Genomic DNA, 13,218 nt, shown 5'->3' with positions numbered 1-13,218 from the left:
ACTAAGAAACACGTTTGCGTATGTTCCCAAGTCCTTTCTCTAGGACCTAGTTTGGTAATGTGATGATCAAAATCATCATATTTTATACTCCGAAAAGTCCAAAAATTTTTAAGTACTTCTCATCTGTCTTTTTTTATGTCATAAAAATACGACAATAACAACCACCCACTTACATGCTTCTGTAATAACAATTGCCACGGCAATTTTATAGCACAGAAAAAAAAAAGAAAAAAGAAAAAAAAGTGCTATAAAAGCATTCGACCATCCAAAATACAATGTAGGTAATTTTTGGCTACGGCATTACCAAACTAGATCTATGGGCGTATCAAAATATTCAAGTTTCTTTCTTTTGAGAGTTAAAGAACTCGGTTATGGATTAACCATACAGATCATACGGAAAAAATAAAACTCTCTCTATTTTTTGCTATATATCTATTAAAAGAAGGGATAAACTTCAAAAAGTTGTATTTCCACTTTACCATTCTGTGATTCAAAAAAAAGTTGCATTTGGCTACCCTGTGGTTTAATGTGCTTTTATTTTATCATCACATGATTTAAAAAGTTATACTTAACTATTTTGTAATTTTATTCTAATTTCATTGTAAGGATCTACTGTTAACCAAGATATCAACCTAAGGTTTTTGAAAAATTTTGCTTTACTATCCTATTTGACTATTTGTTTTCAGTGAAGCGAAAATAAAGTCACAAAGTAATTAAGTAAAACTTTTTGAATAACAGGATGACAAAGTAAAAAAAAAAAAGGGTACACCTCAGGGATCCAAATTGAAGTTTACCCTTTAAAAAAAGCTAACAACAAAATGGTGTTCAAAGTAAGAAATTATATATCATTTTGACACAAATTTCCGCAAACAAGTTAATGCAACACTAATCAAGAAGTAAGGCAAAGCAAATCAGATTATGCGACAGACACACAACCAAAAAAGAAGTAGAAGAAGAAGAAGAAGAAGAAGAAGAAAAACAAACAAGCTTTGCAAAACAAACCATTACATATAGAGAAAATTTGGTTCACAAGGCATAAAATCTTCTTAAATTATGCTAAACACTCGGGAATTCGGGGCATCGAACAAGTGCTCATAATCATCTGGACCATTCGTTGATTCAGAGCACCTTTTCGGTGCTCCAAATACGGAAAAAGAAAAGAAAAAATCATAATTTTCCTTCTATTGCAGATTTATATAAGGATTATCATTTTATTTCATGCAAATGAAACTTGATAACGAAAATTAATTTTTTTTTTTTTGCTATGTATGAGAATCGCAACAATATACAAGAATGCTTTGAAATGTAAAGTTCCCCATGTACATGTGTGAACGGAATCAGTATGCTTCTCTATTTTTACTTTTGGTGAGCGATCGTAATCAATGTAATAAATGAAACTTCGCGCTAATTTTTAGAGAGAGAAACCAACCTTATAAGGCAACCTTTCTTCAGTCCACGTGCTGTTTTCTCTCGAGCCGGAGATTTACGTACCAAGTGGCAAGCCGGCGGAGGCTCAGCCCGACTAAAATCTTGCAAATGGCAAGCATGATGTAGGTCAAGCTCGACCATAAAAGAACCCAGAATATTCTCCAAAGGAACGGACCGAAGGGAAGAAGGGTCGCGTACACCGGAGTTAGCACTCGAAAAACCTGGTGACAAAAAAAAAAAAAATAAAAAAATAAAAAGAGCAAAAATTATTTAATTAGTGGTCGAGAATGGTAAATAGTTGTCAGGGTATTAACTGGTGGGAGAACTTACGACACATGCGGGTGCGAGAGGAATGAAGGTCAGGTCTTGCCGGCGCTCCTCGGGCTTTTCGTTTAGGTACTGGAGGGACAATTATGAGAAAAAAAAAGTGTTAATAGAAAAAAGTTTTGTTAAGTGGGTTAAATGGCAAGTAATAACCAAAAGAATCAATGAGCTGCTCAGTTCAGTGTCTAAGTAGCTTTCACACTGATACTGTGGAACCTCTATTTCTATTAGGGGCAATTTCAATCGCACCCCTCTAATTATCCCTTTCTATTATCTAATACCAATGAACATGTGACAAGGAGATACATGCACAGAGAGAGAGAGAGAGAGAGAGAGAGAGAGAGAGAGGTTCATACAACGCCTCATCTGATGCAAGGCAGGTATTTATTCTGTTAGAACACAAAAAATGGAAATGAACGGGAAAAATATCAAACTTCAGGTTGAGATTTATGACTATCCAAAAATAGAAGGCACTGAAACAGGAAGATAAGTTACTACTATCCTATAAATTACCTTGGTAAAGATAATGAAATGAATGTAACTTTCTCGTGTTGTTTGGACAAAAAAAAGAAGGAAAAGCAATCTCTCTCTCTCTCTCCAGTTTGAAGAGAAAACAAATTGACATTATGAAGAACTTTTTTTTCTGTTTCTGTTCTTTTTTTGTCCTCAAGTTTTAATCCAAACGAGGGAAAATATTTTTCTCTCCTAACTTTCTTTTCTTTTCTTCCCTTTTCTCTCCATCCAAACGGAGTGTTCTCTTCTTCTCTCCTTTATTTTCTCTTTTTTTTCTCTCCTATTCTCTCCATCTAAAAATAAGCATAAAAGACTTGAGATGATCCAAATAAAACCTAGAAGACTCAGTTTTACAGAAGTATAACTCTAGAATTTCCATAGCATATCATTCTTAAAAGCTCATAATATTAATAGAACCATAACGCGCATCCCAAGTGATTATCTATGAGTGAAACACTGCAATGGAATCAAATGCAGCTAAAATAATAGACAACTCACTTTACCTGCTTGCAGAGATCTTCCAAAAATTCTGAATATGCGATAGGTTTTATCTCATTGAATTTGGCAAGGAAGGAATGCTTGATTGCATCGATAAGTACTTCACACAAGTAAACCAGTAGAGCATTCTAGAGGGTCAAATATGAACAGTTATTAAGCATTCTATTAAGACTGGAAGGAGATTGATCCACTAATTTAATCAATAGAATTCTAGACTAGGGTAACGCAATGGGTACCTCATGAGCATACCCCAAATTTCAGCGATCCGGCTTTGCACATGTGCACTTAAATAAGTAGTTTAGTACTTCAGATTTGATATATAGAGCCCAAAACAGAAAACTGATTTATCAAGTACACTCAGAAGGGAACTTCTGGGGCACCCATAACGTTACTCTTCTAGAAAGTAAGAGGTAGAACTTACAATAAGAAAACTCTCAAACCATGTGCCCTCAGCCTCCAAGATATTTTGAGCAAGAACAAACAGTAAAAAAGCTGTAATGTGAAATCTCTCCACAATATCTGGTCAGTGAATAAAAATCCAGTAAGTTTCATGATAATAGTAATCAAAATCCTAAAAATTCAGGCATAACCACTAAGAAATCGTGAAATGTGAATGACTGATGGTAATTCAAAAGGTTACAAGTAGTAGTTCCAGGGATCAATAAATAACTGCTGAACATCCATATAGTGACGTATCCATGATTTCTTAAATCAACAATACAGTATACCAAAAAAAGGGTAAAGGAACAGAAAACAGAAAAATTTGTAGAACTACAAACTGAAGAAGAATGTTGATCTTCAGGGCAACATTAGAATCAACAAAAGGACAACAGCAGCATGATCAAAGGTAGATTACACGTAGATGAACTTGAATTGTTGGACTAATGACTTGAACAATAAAAGATTTTTTAAAAATATGTTGAGACAAACAAGAAAAACAATATAATCATAGAAAACAGTAATGTGAATGAAAATATCAATCATTTACAACCAATAAACAACAGACCATGGATTTTAGTTAATGAGATTACGAAGGTTAACAAGCAAACACAATAAATTTTTATGAACATCTACCAGGAAATTTCATAAATTCCTCCACACTTAGCTTTGACAACACACCAACAGATATCTGTTATAAACCAGACCTTGAAGAAATCCTTTCAAGAAAAATCATAGTCTGAAAACTACATTAAATTATCAATCATAGTTTGACTACATACATAAAGAACTAAACTAACAAGGTCCGCACAAGGTTTTTATGGAGCTCAGGTAAAAAGCATGAGAAGGTTTTCAGCCACGTTATCTCAAAACAAAAATTATTGAAATCCAACTACTTTCATAAGCCTTTGATAGTGCATGCAGAGTCACACGCAAAAAACATAGTGCAACCAACATAGAGCCTAGAATCTGAAGTGCAACAAACAGAGAACTGAGATAGATGTGAGGCACAAGTAAGCCAACTAAGTAGTTAACAACACCACAGAACACCCTACTAGCCAAATAAGTAGACGTGATGCACAGCAAGCCAAATAAGGCCTAGTTTGGTAATGTGGAGGCTAAAAGCATCATTTTTATTTATGAAAGGCCCAAAACATTCAAAAGCACTTAAAATTTTTCCTCCTCCAATGCTTTAAAATTGCAGTTGCAACTGCCGCTTGAGAAGCATGTGGCTAAGCATTTAGCCGCATGCTTCTCCTGCGGCAGTTGCAACCACAATTTTATAGCATAAAATAAGAGAAGATTGAAAGTGCTTTTGAAATTTTTAGGTATTCTATAGTATAAAAATAATACTTTTAGCCACGGCAGTACCAAAGGCCTATGTAGTTGACGGCACCACAGAACACCCTACATTATATGGAATCAATAACATGTAAAATGCCATGACTCCGAGTAAACTTCAACATCACTCTTTTATACCAAGTAGAACAACTAGTTTATCAGGAGAGGTCATTATTTAATGGAGATAATCCTTTTGCACTTCAAGAACGAGGCGAGAAGATTCCGAAAGGGAATCTTACACTACTAGCTAGTTGGATTATTGCACCATAGAAGTCAGTGTAATTGTATTTTATTCATGCCATTTACAGAATCAATATAGTATACTTCCAGTTATACCACGTTGATTCAATACAAACTTTTGAACGTACAACAACAGGCAAAGGGTAATATGACAAGCTGCAGTTTGGCACAGGGGACGTTATGAAAGTTGAAAGAAATATGAACTCACCATAGTATACCAAATTGTGAAGGTTTTCCTTGCTAACACGTTTAAACACATTGCTTTTAATCTCAGCAAAATTGTTCGACACCAGCAGAGCCAATAGAGCATTGTTATGTGCAATAATGCATGTCGCTAAGGTAATAGCCTGAACTAACAAAACGAAAGCATGAACAAGTGCAACTGGTCAAGGAAATCCAGATCGTAAATATATGTCCAAAAGACAATCAAAATCAAGAAAAGAAAGATGATTTGCCGCAAAGGATATCAAATGCAACGACTGCTATTGTTTCATCCAAGATGAATCTCATCAGTTCAAATGTGAAAGTATCTGGCGAACAATTGGAAAGCCCCTCTGCTGAGTTGAACAAAACTTGCAAAACATCCTCACCAAAAGATTGACAGAGTTTGTCAAATATCTGCCACAGATATCAAAGTATGTATTAAACAACTCTATTATATAGATATGATTTGGCAATTTCCTAGGCAGTGTTTTCTCACCTCTAACACATTGTATATTACATAGAGTTTGATTGTTCCTTGACCACGTATAACGTGATATATCAAGCTAATATCTGATGAAGGATGCACAAGTTAGAACGGATCATTTCTAACATTTAAGACAACGCTAGAAATGTAAATAGATTCCTACCTATCCTTTGAAGAGAAACTACTCCAAGAGCCAACACTATTAAACATCCAAAATCTGACAATTCGGCAGCGTTTGGCCTCTGAAACTGCCTGTCACAAACATGCAGATCAGAAGAACATTTCACAAACTAATGTACAAAATGGAAAATAGCACATCCAATGCGAGAAGAACAAAAAAAAAAAAAAAGATTCGTGCAACTAGTTCACAATGATTATACATGTATCACCGGAGCAATGAGCAGCACAGTAGTCAAAGTAAAGTGAGTCCACCTATGAATTATTGATGTCCTTATTTCAGGAAGGTTTTAATCCATATTTCAATCTTTCTACAAATCAATACAATAAAATGCACAGGGAGGCACCAAACTTTCAACAAACTGCAATTTTCCCTCATCATTTACTTAAAGAAATTTGCCACTAACCTAGCCTAATTTCTTGCAACTTCATCGTGGGTGCACTTATGTCCAACAGAAGTTTAGCACCTAATAGGAGCCAGCTACATGAACAATGGAAGGCAGACAATTAGGATGTCTAATAAATCTAGCGAAGGCATTGGAGTAATTGCTTAAGTTTCAAGGACTAATCTATTAAATTGAAGATTTGGGACCAGTTGCAACTTGTTGGGAGTTCAGGAAGTAACCATGCTAATTGCCCTATTTAATGGTAAGATTTAGTCCTGTTGCAAGTTCTTAACAGGGAAGACATTTTTATTAGGTAAGGAGCAATCGGCCTATAAACATGTACGTGTATTAATCTTCTCTATAATCTATAGGCTGAAATTGGTGGAACGATTTCTTTTTGCCTTGCCTTTTCATCAATAGTACACAAGGAGATAGCTGTAGGGATTTTCTTTGTAGTAGATAAGCATTGTAGTTCCAAAGGACGATTGAAGAAGACTCGAAAATCCCAGATCTGATAAGTCAGTAAGATTCCTTGATAATATGGATACAACAAACCTAAATTATATCATAGGGCATCAGGAAGTAAATATACTAATTGCTTGAAAAAAAAAAAAAGAAAACAAAAATTCCAAACAAATCTATGAATCAATGGTGAACATGACTAAACAGTAAACAATCATTGATCCATGCTTGTCATTGCAGAAGACTACAAAAATAAATAAATTAAACAACCACTGACCCACACATAACTTTTTGGAGGCTACAAATGAAATTGTGAATATGAGTGGATGCAACAACAGTAACATTTGCTTTCAAAAAGATAAAGAAAGATAATCACTTGAAAGATGCAACCCACCTCGTCTTAAGCACCCTCCAAATCGTCATTAGAATTCTGGCTGGCATAATAGTTAATAAAGACAGAAAGGAATCCAAGCAGACAAAGAAGCCCGCAATAATAAGCTGCAGCATTGTAATCAAGCATGAGAGATGGATTTCTAAAGAAAATTTGATGAGAAATATAACCTAATGCATGAAGACACCGAAAAGAAAAGCATGGACACTTCGAAATGAGAAAACAATGAACTAAAAACATCATATATTAGTGGTTAAGGACAATAAAATCATGAAAATATTCAGAACTATGATTGCATCATAAATTAACCAAAGATAGCATCTCTTTGTCCCTGACTCTACAACTGAGTATAATGTTCATGTTGTCTAAAATTATCAATCATTACAAGATAATTTATACCCTTGAGCCAAATCAATTACAAATTTATCATGTCTAAGCCAAATCATAAATAGCTTAAAGTGCCAAATCGAACAAATTATAACTTTTTACAAGGACTATCTAACTGCTGAAATTCAGGGCAAAAACAAGTTTAGTAAGTACCCGTTCACATCTCCAGGGCACGTGAAACATTGTATTGTAGACTCTTTGCCGTTTCTTCTCATTACCCACAGCAATTGTGCTCCTTAATGCATTGCCACCATAAATCTCTCCGACAAAGTACGCGAATGGTGATTTTGCACTAGAAGAGACTTCTGCAATCAATCAATAAATGCATGTAGATATATACGAGTTACGACAAGTCGACAATGTATATATTTGTCGACGGAAGAATGAAGTTTCCACCAAGTTACAACAAATGAGTGTTCCAAGTGAAAATCATATTTAGTAAGGCACCTAATTACATAATAAAGCATCCCACTTTACATACAGTATCCCTAACAAGGATTAAATTCTCAATACTTGCTTTTCTTGCGAACCGTCACAAAAAAGAGATTTAAGATCAAACTATAGAAGGAAATACTATGAAAGGAACAGGCAACGGAAAATACTGAAAACAAATTTGGAGGAACCGCTAAATGACAATCAGCGCTTGCACATTTTATATGGAGGCGAAAAATGGAACTAGTTAAAGACTATATATCAGCATGTGCTAGCCAATTTAGTTCCACTCACGCCATGCACCAACAATCTTAGACGCCGATAAATTCTTGCCCAGACCAATTATTGCTCAAATGCAGAGTTCATCAAGACCATTGCCTAGACTATAATAGAGTAGATTAGCCAAACTAAAACTGCTTCAAAATTCATAAAGCCAAACTCGGAAAATTTATCTTGTCCCTGGTGCTAACCTACATCAGAAAGACGATACTTTTTCCCAAAACTGTGGCTGACAAAAGGGATAAGATTGTCTGATGAATCTAATATCACGGTTTCGGACATCCACAACAACTACACATAAACCACTACCTGATGACGAATGTAATCGAATCACAAGGTATGAAATAGCCCAAAACTGAATATAAATAATAAGCTCACCCAGAACTCTGCATGCCTTCATAGCTACTTTTCTAACAAAAAAAGGACAAAACAAAAACCTATGTAGATGATCACAACTTCTTTGACACTTCAACTGTCCTTAGCAACCAATCTATGTATTCATTCCACTAATTGGACAGATTGAGTACAATTCTCAGGTAAATTCACATCGAATACAATGCGGCTACAAAGAAAATACCTCGAAGAATATTGGGATCCTCGGCGACCACCTGATTCCAATCCAGCGACTTCTCCTTTGCCAAATTGGTAACACTCCCATTCGACTCCGGCCTCCATGACCCTGCGGAGCTCTCCCTCGCACTCGCCGCAGCCTCGTCCCCAACCTCGTCACCCACACCACCGCCGTTCACATTCCTCTGCCGCAACTCCACGTACGACACCGAGCTCACCTTCGAGCTCTCCACCACCGCGCCCTCGCACACGGTCTCCACCACCGACCTGCTCTCCAGCATCTTGAACCCGATCTCGTCCTCGCACAGCGCATTCTCCGGCGCGAGCGGCTTCCGATGCTCCGATCCGATCGGGGGCGCCACGCTCGGCTCCTCCGCCACCGAGCTCGGCCTCTTCTTCCTCTTCGATCCCCTCGCCCTCCGCTTCCGGCGGGGCGGTTCCCCGCCGCCTCCTCCGCCACCGCCGTCGTCGCCGGATGTGTCGCCGGCGAGGATCTCGAAGGAGATCTGCCTCCCGCCTGATCTGAGGGGCATGGGGCGGAGGGATCCGATCGAGAAGGGGGCGGCGAGGGAGAAACCCTAGAGAGAGAGAAGGGGGGGGGGGAATGGGGGAGGAGAGAGAGAAACCCTAGAGAGGGCTTCGCCGCGGAGATGGTGGGTTTGTGTAGTCGCGGAGAGATCACGGCCACCGCCGGAGAGGGAGGGACTGAGGGAGGGGGGTTTATGTTTTTTTTCACTTTTTTGGGAAAATATCCTTAGGCCCCCCTAAAGTTTAAGTTGTTTGCAAAAGGCTTCATGAACTTTCAAAGTTTAGCAATTTGATCCCTAATGGGGGATCCGGGGGAGGGAGCCGTTCTATTTCTTGTCGGGACGGGGCGGATTTGGAGCGAGTTATTTTTTATTTTATTTGTGGCTCTGACGTACCGTCCTATTAGGGTAGATTTTTGACGGATCAGAATAGATTGAAGGAAGAAAATGGTCTCCAGCCTTCGGCCTTCCGCTCCATTTACTTGACGGATCGTCGTGGATTCGGGACGGATTATATATTTTTATATTTTTTATTCTCGCTTACTACCCTATTTGGGGCTGATCGGGGCGGTAGCTCCAACCCAGATCCATTTGCATCCCTACTAAAGTTTTATCAAAATGTTCAAAAGGAAGTTTTATTTAATTGAAGTTACTCCTTTAACGTTAGCATGCAGTTTTATAAAGCTTTAAAATTTAATGTTAAATTACAAAAAAAAAAACCCTTTATTTACTTTTCCTCGCTAACTTTCAAAAATCTATATTTTATCCCCTCACCATTCCAAGTTATTGCATTTGGCCCCCTCCTCAGTCAAGTTCCATCACTATTCCGCTTATTTTTTATAATTTTATAAGAAAAATAACTTTCAAAATGATGAAAATATATTAAAAAACTACTAAGTCTTTTACCACTTGCAGTAAGGACGGTGAGCATATTTTTAGAATTTTAAGAGGGCAAAATATAGATTTTTGAAAGTCAAAAAAAAAGAAGGTATTTATAAAAAAAAAAATCTTCTATAATTTAACCAATATAAAGATATATTATATAATATATATTATTATATTTTTTATATAAATAATAATAATAATTAAAGTTAAACCGACCGTTGGAAGCGTGAATGCTTCAAGTTTCTCGTTGAGTTCATTTCTAATCAGAATGAATAAATGCTTCACTTTTCTTGCTGAGTTCATCTTTAATAAATTTGAACAAAACCGTTGGCCTATTATCATTCTCTCCTAAAAAAAAAAAAAAAAAAAAAAAAAGAGAGAGAAAAAGAAAAAAGAAATTGAGGCTATGTTTGCTAAGTCATCAATATTCATACTTTATTATCTCAAATTGAAAGAAATAAAAAAATTTATTTTAAAGTTTTATAAGATTATTATGTGCATGATGCACGTTCGAATAAAGTATGACAATTTTTGCGGAGGAAAAAGAATTATTGAATTATTTGATAAAATTAGTTTATGCGATGTTTGGTTTTTTTTGAAGAAGCACGAAAAATTATTTGCAAAAAAAGGTTTTTATTGAAAAAAAAAACCATTTTCAAAATTTTCACTGTTTGGCTACGAGAAAAACTAGTTTTTTTTAAAACAGTTTTTTCAAGGTTTCACAAAATACTAGTGTTTTAATTTTTCAGATAAAATATTGAAAAAGAAAATCACAAATTTTTCATGAAATATAGAAGAAACTTTTTCAAAAATACTAGTTTTTCTCAAACCAAATAATCCAAAATTGGAAAAGGAGGCATTCTATGAAAAAACCCTTTTTTCCGAAAAATAATTTTTCACTCCATTCCAGTATCATTTGGTTAGTGATTAAAAGGTCTCAAAATTGACAATTTTAATGGTCGATGTAATATGTTTGTGAATTTAACGGTGTAAGAAAATTCAAATCCGATGAAATTTTTATAGAAAATTCTTTTCACTATTTAGAATAAGATCAGTACCTCTGATCTTAAATTTAAATCTTTTATCATCATTTTTTATGAGATTTTTATTTTCAGCCGTTCATTTTTAGACTACTCGTTTGATAGGTAAATGATACCAAAAAATTATGAAATTTAGTTTNTTTCACTATTTAGAATAAGATCAGTACCTCTGATCTTAAATTTAAATCTTTTATCATCATTTTTTATGAGATTTTTATTTTCAGCCGTTCATTTTTAGGCTACTCGTTTGATAGGTAAATGATGCCGAAAAATTATGAAATTTAGTTTCCAAATACTTTCAATAGTGTAGATCAAGTCTAACGGAGTCGATCGTCGATTTAGAAGCCGGATTATTGAAAACAACTTGGTAACACGGAGGCCTTCGTGCTACCGATAGTATACCAACCTAGCTCTAAAATATTTACTATTTTCGAAATGTATTAGGCTCTTTATAATTTTGCCATATATGCCAAAAATCACAAATAGGATTTCTCTATCCAGTGTGATGTTCGACGAAGAAAAAAAAATCGTGTGAGTTGTGGATAACTCGCATGTAAGATATACACTTTTTTTAGGATGTATGTACTGCATTGCGCTTTATAATTTTGTCATATACGCTAAAAACTATAACTAGTTCTTATTTATCTCTTGTGGTGCTCAACAAGAAAGATCATGTTAGTGGTGGAAAAGTCACGAGTGTAGGATATACACGCTTTTTTTTTGTGGATGTATGAGTAGTATCACACTTTATAACAACATAAAAAGATCATGAAAGTAATGGACAAACCACCCGTGTAAGAAATGCACCATTTTCAGAATGTATTAATAGCATTGCGCTTTATAATTTTGCCACGTGTGCCAAAAATCACAACTAACCCTTCTCTATTCAGTGTGACGTTCGACAAAAAAAAAAAATCACGAGTAAGATATACACCATTTTTGAGATGTATGTATTGTATTATTTGTTATAATTTTGCCATATATATATTAGAAATCACAACTAATCCTTTTCTACCTAGCATAACGCCGGATAAAAAAAATCATGTAAAACTACTGTGTGTAAGATATACATATTTTTTTTTGGATGTACGAGTAGTATTGTGATTTATAATTTTGCCGTATGCTCAGAAAAATAATGTATTTTGAGGAGAATAAATCCCAAAAAAATAAAAAAAAAAGGGGCAATTTCTTATATACTCCTGAAAAATTTCCAACTTTTTGATTTACCCCTCTTAGAAGGCTAATATTGAAAATACCCCTCCTACGTTCCAACTTATTTCTAATATACACTTAGAGTTAAAATTTGTTAAGTAATACTGTTATCTCTGTAAAATTACTATTTTGCCCTTTTCAAATATACCCTTCCACCATCATTGTCTTTTTTATTGCCCTTAAATATTTTAACTTTTTGTCTTTTCCAATATACTCCTCTACCGTAACCAACCTTTCTTATTTGCCCTTAAGTTAAGGGCAAAATTGGCAATTTAATTTTTTTTAACTGTAATAGATATTTAACTCACGTTTAACTCAGGTTAATTTAACAGGAGATAACTGCGGGGGTATTTTACAATAACGGTGGAACATATGAGGGGTATTTTAGAAAAAAAAAAATATAGGGGTAGATCAGATATTTCCAGACGCATGAGGAGTATATAGGCAATTATTCCAAAAAAAGGAATATTTTTTAGGAGAATAAATGCCAAGAAAACAAAAAAAAATAAATCCAATGGTGCGCATCCGGGGAATCGAACCCCGGTCAGTACCGTGGGAGGGTACTATGATACCACTACACCAGATGCGCTTTATTTGTTATATTTAAAATTCATTAAAATTTAATTTATATAAAAACAAATTTTATTTTTAAGTTTAAAATTTACTTTCAGTATAACTAAAATTTAAGTGAAAATTTATTTTTGTAAACATTGAAAGCCCACAAACTATAGTTAGTCCTTTTTTTTGGTTTATTTTATCGCAAATTTCGCATTAGCGCATAAAAGGGCAAAAGAAAGGTACATCGATTGCATTCTGAGCGAAATCAATTATAACATTTTGAAAGAAATAAAGTTAAAGGGCAAATTTAGTTTACGGCAAACTTTGACGAATGTTTGTGAGACACTTAACTTTATTTTTGAAAAAAACTCGAGCCATTAGAATGTTGGCTTAAATAGACCTGCATTCTGTTATGTGGCGGGAAGCCATATTGGGCCGAGTT

The 13,218-nt window shown here is 35.1% G+C and overlaps 1 protein-coding gene and 1 non-coding gene across 5 annotated transcripts; both read right to left on the bottom strand.

The window, feature by feature from the left end:
• LOC109721254 (protein POLLEN DEFECTIVE IN GUIDANCE 1) lies at nt 1,162-9,262 on the bottom strand. 4 transcript variants are annotated; one of them, XR_002219180.1, is made up of 12 exons: nt 8,562-9,262; nt 7,427-7,578; nt 6,890-6,993; nt 5,634-5,722; nt 5,483-5,556; nt 5,250-5,400; nt 4,991-5,158; nt 3,185-3,282; nt 2,764-2,891; nt 2,109-2,141; nt 1,759-1,827; nt 1,572-1,649 (listed from the first exon to the last, which is right to left on the bottom strand). XR_002219180.1 is itself a non-coding variant. In XM_020248747.1 (11 exons), the coding sequence occupies exons 1-11, from the start codon at nt 9,085-9,087 to the stop codon at nt 1,449-1,451; spliced, it is 1,755 nt and encodes a 584-aa protein (XP_020104336.1). In that variant the 5' UTR covers nt 9,088-9,260; the 3' UTR covers nt 1,162-1,448. The 4 variants fall into 4 exon arrangements, 2 of the variants coding, with proteins under 2 accessions (XP_020104336.1, XP_020104337.1); XM_020248747.1 differs by lacking the exon at nt 2,109-2,141 and having other exon boundaries at nt 1,162-1,649; nt 2,769-2,891; nt 8,562-9,260; XR_002219181.1 differs by lacking the exon at nt 2,109-2,141 and having other exon boundaries at nt 8,562-9,261.
• TRNAG-CCC lies at nt 12,737-12,807 on the bottom strand. Its single transcript has one exon. It is a non-coding gene; the product is annotated as a tRNA-Gly (tRNA).

Source organism: Ananas comosus, linkage group 15, assembly GCF_001540865.1.
Source record: "Ananas comosus cultivar F153 linkage group 15, ASM154086v1, whole genome shotgun sequence".
Lineage (NCBI taxonomy): Eukaryota > Viridiplantae > Streptophyta > Magnoliopsida > Poales > Bromeliaceae > Ananas > Ananas comosus.
Note: the sequence above shows the minus strand (reverse complement) of the source record. Positions and strands in the feature narration are given on the sequence as shown.